At 41.2% G+C, this 13,189-nt stretch overlaps 1 protein-coding gene across 3 annotated transcripts in view; it reads right to left on the reverse strand.

The window, feature by feature from the left end:
* Positions 1–324: 324 nt before the first annotated feature.
* FUT10 (fucosyltransferase 10) overlaps positions 325–13,189 on the reverse strand; it is an 83,149-nt gene continuing 70,284 nt past the window's right edge. For 2 of the 3 annotated variants that reach the window (XM_058525181.1, XM_058525182.1), the window contains exon 5: positions 325–1,052. In XM_058525181.1, the coding sequence (XP_058381164.1) occupies positions 828–1,052 (225 nt within the window). In that variant the 3' untranslated portion in view covers positions 325–827. The remainder of the gene's footprint in view (positions 1,053–13,189) is intronic. The other variant, XR_009216037.1, reaches the window with a different exon arrangement.

A 13,189-nucleotide genomic window follows, 5' to 3' on the forward strand; every position in this document is an offset into this window, starting at 1 on the left:
GGGGCTTCCTATCACTTTCAACACAACTGGAGTTCCTGGGGGCATTCACTTCCACTCCCACAGTGATCAAAATGTACAGGCTGTCCAGGCTGAATCATACGATTATCATTCTGCTCAGCAATCTAAGGGACAATTGGGAACATCTCGCTGATCAAAACACACAAGGAAGAGGCACGTCTTCACAAGACATTCCACTCTGGGGAGAATGAGGGGGAGGATTTCAGGGCAAGATGAAAATAAGAAAGGTTAGGGAGGTAGTTGAGAGTGTGGAGAAGAAGGTAGACACAGGCATATGCTCTTTTGACTTGAAGAGTAAATAGCAGATCAACTTCATACAGCTTTTATTACTCACTTACATCCTTGGAAACCAACAGATGGACTCTCTCATTGCCAAGTTCTAACGCATTTCATGTTCATGCTCAGCATCAGGACACTGGGCTTGCCAAATACGAATACACTGCAGTCAGTGAGGTGAGTATCAAGAATGCACAGCTACACCCTCTGACTCCCTTCAGCGAGGAAGGTACTCACTCTACATCAGGTGAATTTCCACGAAAGGCAGCAGGTACATGGGTCCAGACAAGTAAACTGAAGGTAACCAGTGTCCATATGAAATATTCACTTTCTTAGTATAAAAAAATATAGAGGTGACCCCTAAGGGCAATTCATATCTATTATTTGATAGGGCTCATTATGAGTACTGCAGCAATTAAATTCTTATCCTAAAGGATAGTCAACCAAGTAGCTATTGTATTCATATGTTAAGGCAACCTAAAAAATAAAACTCAAGACGGCTGTAGTCTGTACCATCCTGATACTTTTTGAAATTAGTCCTTGAATACTAGGGCCCAAAACTCTTGAGCTGAAAAGTTTTGATTCCTATCGACCAGCCACCTCAGTGCCTGGGCTTCTTTCTTGGATTGTTCAAAGCTTGGTATCCACATCCGTCGCAAAGAGCTCGAACGTGGAGCCGGAGGGGAGAAAGCAAATACTGTAGGCTCTGGGCAACTCAGGTGAGTAACTTCTGCCTTCCATCTTTTGGGTGGTAAGCCCTGCATTGAGAGAAGGGAAAAAAAGAATTAAAAACATATGCAAAGGAAGCACACGTCCTGCGTTCCTGCCTCACAATAACAGAACCCAACACACACTTTCACTGAAGAAAATATCTTCACTCCATAGAGTGTCAATAGTTACACTGTTGTATAGTTGGAGGAGAAAGACAATATCTAACATTTATTGAGATTATTCTGTGCCCTAGACACTTTGCTAGCAGTTTACACAGATTGTCTCATTTAATTCTTAAGGCAAACATACTAAATAGATAGTACTACTCCATTTTACAGAGGTGGGAACTGAGGCTTCAAATAGTTACGTAAATTGTCCCCAACAGCATACCTAAGATCGAACATAGTTCTCTCCAGATTCTAAAGCTATGCCCTCCCTCTTGTTATTTGTTTGGTAGTTCATTTCTTTCTTTCTTTCCTCTTCCCTTACATCCTACTGCCATTACCCTCCTGCCTATAGGCAAACATTTTAATGTGTTTAATACAGTTCTTTGTGTTTAAATGTCTTTTTAGAAAATATGTTAGCATTTTCTGGACATTTATTTTCAATTTACTTATATGTTGTTATATTATATATCTCATTCTGCTTGTTACTTTCTCACCAAGCATTGTTTTTGCATGTATTCATGTTGCCACAAGTACATCTCATCCTTTCTTTTTAATGTATTCCCACTGCACTCAAGGGTGTGCCTACCAAACAACAATAACACCTGACATATGCACAGGACCTCCCAGCTTTCACAACACTTTCACATGGACCTATCCTGCTATGAGCTTGGTCCACGCTCTATCTTGGTTTATTTCCACGGTCTTCTAACGAGTCTCCCTGATTCCACCCTTGATCCACTGCAGGGTACACTCGGCAGCTATCTGCATTGCAAGTTAAAGTCAGAGTCCTTACAATGGCTTATAAGACCCTTTCAGGATTTGGCCCTCCAATAATTTTCTAAAAGAGGGAGGAAGGGAGATGGAAAGGAAAGAAATAAGAGAGAGCACAAGAGGGAGGAAGACAGACAGACAGACAAACTCCAGAATGACAGACTGAACACACACATCTAATTTCCTTCCCTCCTGAAACACCATTAAAATGAGACTAAAAGAGGGCCGGCCCGGTGGCTTAGCGGTTAAGTGCATGCGCTCCGCTACTGGCGGCCGGGGTTCGGATCCCGGGCGCGCACCGACGCACTGCTTCTCCGGCCATGCTGAGGCCGCATCCCACATACAGCAACTAGAAGATGTGCAGCTATGACGTACAACTATCTACTGGGGCTTTGGGGGAAGAAAAAGGAGGAGGATTGGCAATAGATGTTAGCTCAGAGCCCATCTTCCTCAGCAAAAAGAGGAGGATTAGCATGGATGTTAGCTCAGGCCTGATCTCCCTCACAAAAAAAAAAAAAAAAAAATGAGACTAAAAGAACTGTTCTAAAAAGATATTAACCTATAAGAACCAGGAGAATGGAAGAAGGAAGAAGAGTAACAAAATTAGAGACTGGGAAGCAGAAGGAAAAGTAGTGCATCACTAAACAGACTTTTTAAAAACCGAATCATAAGGCAGCAGTCGGATGAGCTGGGAAGCAGTCTATTTCACACTGCAGAGCTCCTAAAGGCTCAGGAGGCCCCACATACTCCTGGAAGTGGGAGAGAGGGCAATGAATTAAGAAGAATGAAGAGAAAGTCTGTCTACGAAGCAGTCAGATACTCAGATTCCTTCCTCTACTCCTCATGACCAAGTGTCTTCCTCTCCCTTACCTGACAAAAGACTAGAGGTTTACTATCCACAGAAGCAAAATGCAAGATCTTTGACCTGGAGAACAAGAGGCAAAGTTTAGGGCAGTGGTGTGGTATTGTAAACAGAAGGGTTCAGTGAGCATATGAACATCAGATATTGAGACCTTCTTGCTCTCTTCCTATAATCCACTCCCACGATGCTGGTAGCCAGGCCTCACAATCCAGGCAAGAAAACAAAGGGTCCTTCTCTGGGGAATGTGATATGTCCAGGAGGACATAAGTCAGAACTCCCTAAGGAAACCACCTAGCCAGATCATCCTACACTGAATACGAACAGCCAATATGCCCCACTTATACTCAGAGCTGCCAATCAAACCACTCTAATATGAGTAGGTTACCAAGTTTACAAAACATCTGAGAAAAGACACCAACATGAAAAACAGAGACAAGGGACAAAGAAAATTATAGAAAACTTCAAAAAAAAGAAAAGAGAGCTAAAAGAATATCAATGAAAAAAAGAATCAGATACCAGAAAAGGAAACATTAAGAGAACCAAAAAAATAAGATCTTAGAAATTAGATATACAACAGCTGAAATGAAACAATTAATAGGATTGAGAGACAAAGTTGAGACACATTCCTTAAACTAGGAGAAAAAAATAAAGAAACGGGAAAAGCATTTGAATACTGGCTCTCCAGGATTGGTTCTTTAACGTTAAAGAACCAGTCTCAGAGGACGAATGTGCAAATATTGAGTTCCAGAAAAGAGAGAGGGAAAGAAAGAAATATCCAAGGAAATAATTTAAAAATTTTTTCCCCAAATTGAAGGACCTAAGTTTCAGATAGACGGCGCCCACTGAGAGCTCAGCACAATATAAACAGTTTCTTGCCAAAGTACATTTTTATAAATTTCAGAACACAGGGAAGAAGGAAAAGGTTCCACAACCTCCCTGAGAGAAAAAGTGCAATTCTGAGGATCAGAAGTTAGGACGTATTGGATTTCTTGACAGTAACACTGGAAGTTAAAGAGCAATGGTGAGATTCACTGCTGAATGTTAACATTAGCGGGTAAAACTTTTAAGGAGAAAAGGGTACTTGCATAGCCTCAAAGTATCTCCCCCCAAATATTTATTAATTATTGTGATGGTTTTAACATATGTCCACAAATTATTTGATATTCCTCCCTCAAAGATGAAGCTTAATTCCCCTTCCTTTGAATGTGGGCTGGATGTAGTGACTCATGCAGAGGAAACTGAAAATTAGTAACCTCACAGTGGAAAAACCGACTGGATACCACCTTAACCAAGTGATCAAAGTTAACTTCAGAGTAACATGTCATGTAGATATGCATCCCCTGATATGATGAGATGAGAAGGGCCCTTTCACCTCTGTGGTATTACTCTCCAAAATCCACAACCCAAGTCTTGACATGCGAAAACATCAGACAAGCCCTATGGAAGGACATTCTATAAAAATACTGACCACACTCTTCAAAAGTATCCAAGTTATTAAAAATGAGGAAAGACTAAACAACTGTCACAGATGGAAGGATTCTGAGGAGGCATGATGACTAACTACAACCTGGTGTCCTGGATTTGATCCTGGAACAGACAAAAGATATTTGTGGGAAAGCTAGTGAAATAGGACTGAGGTCTGTAGTTCAGTTAATAGTAGTGTACCAATATTAACTCTTAGTGCTGACAAATGTGCCATGGTGTTAGGTAAAATGTTAACATTAGGAGAAGCCAGGCGAACAGTATATGGGAACTCTGGACTATCTTTGTAGCTCTTCTGCCCATCTAAAATCACTTCAAAACTAAAAGTTTTTTTAAAGGCAATGGAAAAATACCTTCAAAATGCTGAGAAAGACCATTTTATTAGTTTATACTCAGCTAAACTGTTGCACAAATGTTGGAATAAAATGAAGACACCTCAGACTTTCCCCTATACACCCCTTCTCAGGAAGCTACTTGAGGTCATGATCAATCAAAATAAGAGAGCGAACTAAGCAAAAGGGAGAAAAGCATACAGGAAACAGACGTGTCAACACAAGAGAAAAAGACAAGAAAGGAAATTTCCAAAATGCTGCGAAAGGGAGCCCTCAGGCTGACGGTCTGCACTAAGCGTGGAGGCAGTCAGTCGTGGAGGAGGTCAGGAGGCTCTGCGAAGATAAAATGAACTGGGTGCCTGGTATGTCGCAGGAAATTCAAACAACAAGGACTGAATTAGTGATAAGTACATAGAAAAATTTTCAAATAAGAAGACAGTTATTAATTAGAGGGAAACAAAAAGCTGTACAGGCAAGGGAAACAAATCGTAGCGCACTACACGGTTCATCTCTGAATAAGCTACACAGTCATAATCACATAAACACTGACTATCAAAAAAATTAGTGTATCAGCATGTCATTTAGAAATATTGAGTAAATATCAAAATAGTTAGCTAAATATGGTAGTAAATGGTTGCTTATTGGGAGAGGAAAAAGAAGTGGAATAGTGTTGGGTTTTTTTAACTAACTTTGCAGAACTATTTGATTTTATATCCTATGTGCATGGACAGTAGTCCCCCCCTTATCCTCAGGGGATATGTTCCAAGACCCCCAGCGGACGCCTGAAACTGCAGATAGTATGGAACCCTATAAATACTACATTTTCTCCTATACAGTACAGCGTGGATATGCTGGACAAAGGGATGATTCATGCCCCAGGCAGTATGGAGCAAAAGGGCACCAGATTTCATCACGCTACTCAGAATACTGTGCAATTTAAAACTTACAAATTGTCTATTTCTGGAATTTTCCATTTAATATTTTCAGACCACGGTTGACCGTGGGTAACTAAAACTGTGGAAAGCAAAACTGTGGATAAGGAGGGATTACTGTATATCTTTTGCCAAAAAAAAATTTTATTTATTTATTTATTTTTTGTGAGGAAGATCAGCCTTGAGCTAACATCCATGCTAATCCTCCTCTTTTTGCTGGGGAAGATAGGCTCTGAGCTAACATCTATTGCCAATCTTCCTCCTTTCCCCCCCCCCCAAAGCCCCAGTAGATAGTTGTATGTCATAGTTGCACATCCTTCTAGTTGCTGTATGTGGGACGCGGCCTCAGCATGGCCGGAGAAGCGGTGTGTCGGTGCGTGCCCGGGATCCGAACCCAGGCCACCAGTAGCAGAGCGTGCACACTTCACCGCTAAGCCACGGGGCCTGCCCCCCCAAAAATTTTTAATTTGAACATAGTAGCCTAATGTGTCTGGTTTGTAATGATTAGAATCTTCAACCATCCCAAATTTACAAAGCAGAGCAAAAAAACAATTTGGAAATACAACAATTTGGGTGTCTACCTATGGTTGGATCAACATACTCTCTTTTCCTTAAAACTCCCAGAGGGAAAATATGAGAAGATACTAGGCGTGTAGCCTGAAGAGACAACTTGGAGTGAACACTAAGCTTCTCTTGAAGCACCTGAAAGGACTATAAGTGGCAGAGTGAATTAATTTGTTTGGTAGAGCGTGAAGGATAGAGTTGCCCAAATCCTCCCTTCTCTTGGGAACCACTGATAGATGATCACACAGTTTGCCTTCCAAGAGCCTGGAACTACAGCAGGGATTCTTTATCAAGAGAACATTGAGCACAGAAAACCAGAACACAAATCCAAATAGCAAACCGTTAGGAAAAGTTACGACCTAAAATCTGGGAAGTCTACATACCAATACAAAGTTCAAAGGACAGAGCTAGGCTCAAAATCAGGGTTACTTTAGCCAGAGTTCATGGTTGGGTGGAGACTATATTTGGAGCAACAGCAGAACAGAATCAAGTAAGGAGGGCCCAAAGTGATTACCACAAAACAACTCTGGAGAGGCCACTGCTCACCTTTATTGACTGATAGGTACAGACGCAAGGCTATATCCCACTGAAGTAAAGATTCAGAATCAGGCAGCTCAGAATGGACTATAGAAGGGAAGTTTGGGTTCAATATAATGAACAATAAAACTGTCAAAACTAACAAAAGATAAAAATGGGCTACCTTAAAAAGTAATGAAATCGCCAGCACTGGAAATGTTCCAACATAAATTAGTAGATGACTTGTTCATGATACTTGAATCACCAGTCAGCTGGTAGCTGTACCAACCACATAACCTTCAATGGCCTTCCCAACTCTGACCTTGCATAACTGTTTATATGAGAAAGACAGTAATAATGCTCTATTTTCCTGCCTGCCCACTCAGGAGTCTCTTCAACAGTGTAGGATTAAGTTCCATCTGAGGTGACATCACAGAGAAAAGAATCTTATGAAATGGACTCTTTTAACTCTAGTGTTCTTCCAGAAATGTTTCACAGTATGACCTGAAGGAAGTGCGTTTGATGAAACAGTTATGACATTTTTAGAAGGAACTAACTTTCAGCATCCCAAATTGCATTTCCAGCTGAGGTCCTGGGCAGAAAAACGAGCTGTTTCTGAGGTACAATTAACAAATATTTTGTTTCCAAAGAGAATGTGGCTCCTATTCTAAGAATAAGGAGAAAATCAGACAATCTACAAATTCATAACTTTTCTTGAGCCCATCAGGGAACTGAGATCACACAGCAACCAAGTAAACTGAATTCCAAAGAGTGACAAGGCCCTCCAAGGAGAGATGGATACATGATCAGTTTCACCTTTGGCAGAACACAGGAGAAAGAAGTAGTCACCATACAAGTAGGTAACAAGAAATCAGTTAATATTTTAACAAATCCTTAAAGGTGAAGTATGGGCTACCATGTCAGTTTGGAACAACTGGGAGCCCCAGACACAAAAGAGTTCAAACTCACTGAAAGCTCTTTTCCGTGGACCTCCATCAGATGCCCAGAAGGAAGACTGGGGGCAGGACAGGAGATTGAAAAGAGTCCCCTTCCCTGGCCCAGTGCAAGGAGGGTGATCAATTGCTGCTGGGGGACATTCAGAAAGCCCCCCTCACCTCCCCAGATCCTTCCCTCATAAACAGAAAAAACCTTAAGCCACTGAGGAAGCAGTAGCAAACCTTCTGTCCCTGGATCCAAGGGAAAAATCTATTACTCCTGGGGGACGGGTAGAAGCAAAACTCATCTGTCTCATGGTTGGGGGACGCTGGAAACTAGCACCCTACAATGTAGCCTAGGATCCCACAATGGTACCAGAGGTTGCTTACCACTGGGGAGAGACACAAAACTCTTTCCCATCCAAACCAATCACAGATACAAGGCAGAGTTTGGCTGCCATGGAAAGGAGAGGCAGGTACAGAGAAAGCTTCACCCCCGAGGCCCAGGAATGCAAAGCTTGCCTAAGCCTGAGTCTGCCAAGACAACAAAGACAACGAAGACTCCACCTTGCCCTCACCAAGTAACACGCAACAGTAGTTTATTGCTGGAGGAGGAACAAGATTGTGGAGGGAGACCTACTCTCTGGCACAGCACTACAGGAACTGCCGAAAGCTGAGGGTGGAGGAGAAATATGGAGAAAAACTTTTTAGCCCCCAGGTCCCACTCTAAACACAGGTCATAGCAGTGCTTAGTTACTGGATAATTATTATTACTGGAATAATTTGAAGCTCTGGAGCACTGAAGATAACAGCAGCAACACAAACCTGAATTTAGCTCAACTCCTGACTAGACCAACTCAACCCCACACACTAACAGCCTGATAGAAAAAGAGGCATGCCCATTTCTGAGCCTAAACGTTACTTACCTCAGTTTCTGTACTTCTGTACATGATGTCTAGTAATCAATTAAAAATCATGAGAAACATTAAAAAAAAACAAAACCCACTGTCAAGAGACAAAGCAATCAATAGAACCAAACCCAGAGATGACTCAGATGTTGGAACCATCAGGCAGGGACTTTAAAATAACTACCATTAATATGTTAAGAATACAGTGGAAAAGGTAGACAACATGCACGAACATAATGGAAATTTCAGCAGAGAAACGTAATATAAAACAGGAGTCAAATGGAAATGCTAGGATTCAGCAGCTGAAGGGATGTTGAATTAGGTGATCCCTGAGCTATTTACAACTCTGGCATTCTATGATTATCAGACCACCACTTCAAGAAGGTAAGAGAAGAAAAATCAAAATAAGGAAATGGATGGTTTACATGGAGAAAACATAAGGCAACTGATAATGTCCCACTGGAATTGTTCCCTCACACCTTCAATTTAAAATATAAAAAGGGATGAGAAATTACTACACGCACCTCTGGTCAGAAAGTAAATTCTATTAATCTAAAGAAAGATTGTCTGCTTTGTTCATTTTAAATACAAATAGGAAATCTCTAAATTGTCTTCTCTTTTAGAGTCATGGAATACTGAATCTTTCCTTCTTCCTAGAAATCCTCCTCATTTTCATACCTTATTTATAATTCTAACTTCAAAAGATCATCCAAACTACTTACAACATCATGTTTAATCATCAAGAAGAAAAATTTTGACCCAAGATATGTCTACTGGATAACTTTTAACAAGTAACATCTATGATAAAAGAAGTCTAGGTTTACTACTAGATATTAGATAAAAGCATGTTCAAAGAAAGAAAATGTAAAGCAGCTCTTTCTCTCCTGGCAAGTGTCCATTTGATGACTTAGGGTTATTACTCCTAGAGGTGATTTAGTACGATCACTAAAATGACAGTAAGGAGTTTTTTTTATTAAGGCATAGATTCAAAGGACAAACAAAATAATGGTGACAACAGCAACAAAATTTTGGGAGTTGCAAAGTTAATAGTGGGTGGCAAATTACTTAGTTGACCTGAGAAAGCTGAGTTCTAAAGAGCAGTGGGAAAGCAGTAAATCAACTCAATCTATACTAAAGAGTCGCCAAGATATTCAGAAATCTGGTGGCATAAAGAATCTCTGGAAATGGGTGTAAAGATGGGGCTAAAAACAGAAGAGTTGCTTGTCATTTTGGTAAGAAGCAATTAAAACCCCAGAGCATTACTCTGCACAAATAGGAAACTAATGTTCCCCTACCCCAGGAAAAGCTGAGGCATATTCTCTAAAGAAAGTTCAACAGTGGGTCTCTAGACTAGGGGACAGTAGGCACAGCTGAGGGTACGGGCACTGTACTCTAGCTGACACCTCTTATGTACCTGAACCTCTCAACCTCACCTGTCTCTTGTTGCAGCTGTGCAGGGCTTTAACCGACTGTGCACTTCACCTCCGCCCACGTGACTAGCACATCGTTTCCTGGGATTTAACTGTTGGAGTCATGGTGGAACTCTTCTTAGCACCCACATCACAAACATGCAACCTGAAAGTGAGGGAGAGATAAGCCCAGTGGGGCAAACTTTTGATCAAAGGGAGGCTGGAGCCAGTGGATAAATTCTCTCCCATTCCTTACCCTAAAGGAATGGTCCTGAGATGCAGTACATGCTTCTCAGGGGTGGGGTCCTGAGGACTCACCAATCAGTAGCATCCTCATATTGGCTCTCACTCCTTCCCTGCTTCACTCGTCTGTTCCTCACTCCTCCTCTCTGGGATTGTACTCTTTAATAAGATCACAGCACAAATGCCTCTGCTTCCATTTCTGTTTTCGTGGATCCCAGTTGGTGCCACAAGTGGCCCTAGAAAGCATTACTCACTTGATGGCAATCTTTATCGTCCCACTGTTGGTAGTAAGTCGCCATTAAAATTAATAAGACTATCACCTGTTTATCACCAGCACTCAGCACATAAGCAAGAAAGGAGAGTTCCTGCTCAAAGAGGAAACAGCTTGGGGGCCAGCCCCGTGGCTTAGCAGTTAAATGCGCGCGCTTCGCTACTGGCGGCCTGGGTTCGGATCCCGGGCGCGCACCGACGCACCACTTGCCCAGCCACACTGAGGCAGCGTCCCACATACAGCAACTAGAAGGATGTGCAACTATGACATACAGCTATCTACTGGAGTTTTGGGGAGAAAAAGGGGAAAAAAAGGAGGAGGACTGGCAATAGATATTAGCTCAGGGCCAGTCTTCCTCAGCAAAAAGAGGAGGATTGGCATGGATGTTAGCTCAGGGCTGATCTTCCTCACAAAAAAAATAATTAAAAAAAAAAAAAAAAAAGGAGGAAACAGCTTATATGCCAAAAGGAAGACCTGGAGGACTTGGCTACGATGTAATGGCAAGAATTGGAGAAGCATGTGTAGGAGCGCATCTTGAGGGGTTGGACTACGGTGGGAGGAATATAAGGCTAAACAAGGACTTCATGGACCTGGAGGGACTCATGATATGCAACTCAATGTTCTGGCAAGAATATCTGAATCTGGTCCTAACAGTCTGGTGGATGGCTCCTTGAAACTTAGACGTGACAGTCTACTGTAAATGAGACAGAGCTGTCAGAGATTCTCTGGCATAATATTGAGGAAGGTCAGAAGGTTCAAGGGTTGGGAAAGTTAGAACAGGTTTACTATGTAAGACTGAGAACCGGCCACCTGAACATGTTCCCTGACAGGGCCAAGAGGACACTTCCTTCAGGACGTCAATACAGAAAACACTGGTGAGAGAAGAACTATCCATCGGGACTATCTTCCGTAGGCTGGGGCTGAGAGTAAGAGATGCTCCTGTGGAACTAGGGTCCTTAGAATAACAAGGATTCCCAAATGGGTAAAAACCACTTATAAATACTTAACCATAAAAGGCAAGGGGGAAGGAACTACCATAAAGGATAAAAATGCCAGACTGCTATTGCCTCACCCCATGCGGATCATGGCATTTCTAAAGATGAAATAGATGGTCAGAGAAACTAGATAGTTGCTCAAATTGTATAATTGAGATGGAGAGGGAGAGGGAGAGTACACAAAGAGAAAACTGATGGCAGCTGCCACATGGAAATTCAAGTGCCTCACTCTGTTTCAAAAACTAAATCAGTTCATAAACCAAAGCCCATTGATTGAAAGTGCCACTGCCATGTAATTTTTCACTGGAGAAAGAAAACAGAATATTCAGATGTTCAAAGACTGTTGGATATAAGGTCTAGTTGACATTGTTACCAGAAGCTTAAAATTCTGTTATGGTTCTCCAGTTAGGGTGATAGCACATGACGGCCAGGTGATAAATGGAGTTTTTGCCTATGCGCAGTAGCTTCAACGGGTCTACAAATCCAACTTGTGTTTATTTCCTTGGTTCTCAAGTGAATATGTGGGATAGTTATACTTAGCAGCTTGGAGAAACCTCACATGGGTTTCCCTGATCTGTGGAATAAAAGACATTATGGTGGGGCTGGCCCGGTGGCATAGTGGTTAAGTTCACGTGCTCCATTCAGCAACCCGGGATTTGCAGGTTCGGATCCCAGACGCGCACCTATGCACTGCTTATCAAGCCATGCTGTAGTGGCGTCCCATATAAAGTAGAGGAAGATGGGCACAGATGTTAGCCCAGGGCCAATCTTCCTCAGCAAAAAGAGGAGGATTGGCAACGGATGTTAGCTTAGGGCTAATCATCCTCACAAAATAAAAAGACATAATGGTAAGAAAAATAAAGTTAAATCTCTTAAAACTGCCCCCTCAGCCAAGATAGTAAACCTTTTTTCTTGCTGAGGAAGAGTCACCCTGAGCTAATCTGTTGCCAGTCTTCCTCTATTTTGTACGTGAGCAGCCACAGCATGGCCACTGACGAGTGGTGTAGGTCCACACCCAGGAACTGAACCTGGGCCACGGAAGCAGAGCATGCTGAACTTAACCACTAGGCCACTGGGGCTGGCCCAGTAAATCTTTTTTTATATACTGATAATATGTTTGTTGAAAAATTAGGACAGAAAAATATGTGAAGAAAAGAGAAAGGAAAAAATATTAATAATCATTACCTCTAGAGTCTGGGAACCTAGGATATTTTATAGTTTATTCTTTATACATTTCAATACTTATCAAATTTACTAGAATAAATGTGTATTATTTCTATAAATGAGGGGAAAGCATAATATATGTGTATATTATATGTATACATATACATTCCCAATTCCATTAACTATTCACACACAATCATTTAATTCTTTGGTGAAATTAAATCTATTAAACAAAGATAGCAGCTTGCTAATAGTAAACTCTACAATTTTATGCTTTCTTACATTAAAGATTTGTACTACTACACCTAAAATTTCCCTTTAAGATTCTTGTTTTATAATTGAGGTATAACTGGCATACATTATATTAGTTTTAGGTGTACAACATAATGACTTGATATTTGTATATATTGTAAAATGATCACCACAATAAGTCTAGTTAATATCTGTCACCATACAGTTACAGAATTTTTTCTCTTGTGATGAGAACTTTTAAGATTTACTCTCATAGCAACTTTCAAATATTTAATACAGTATTATTAACCATAGTCACTATGCTGTACACTACATACCCATGACTCATTTATTTTATAACTGGAAGGTTGTGTCTGTAAACTCCCTTCACCCATTTCACCC

This window comes from Diceros bicornis, chromosome 29 (genome assembly GCF_020826845.1).
Source record: "Diceros bicornis minor isolate mBicDic1 chromosome 29, mDicBic1.mat.cur, whole genome shotgun sequence".
NCBI lineage: Eukaryota > Metazoa > Chordata > Mammalia > Perissodactyla > Rhinocerotidae > Diceros > Diceros bicornis.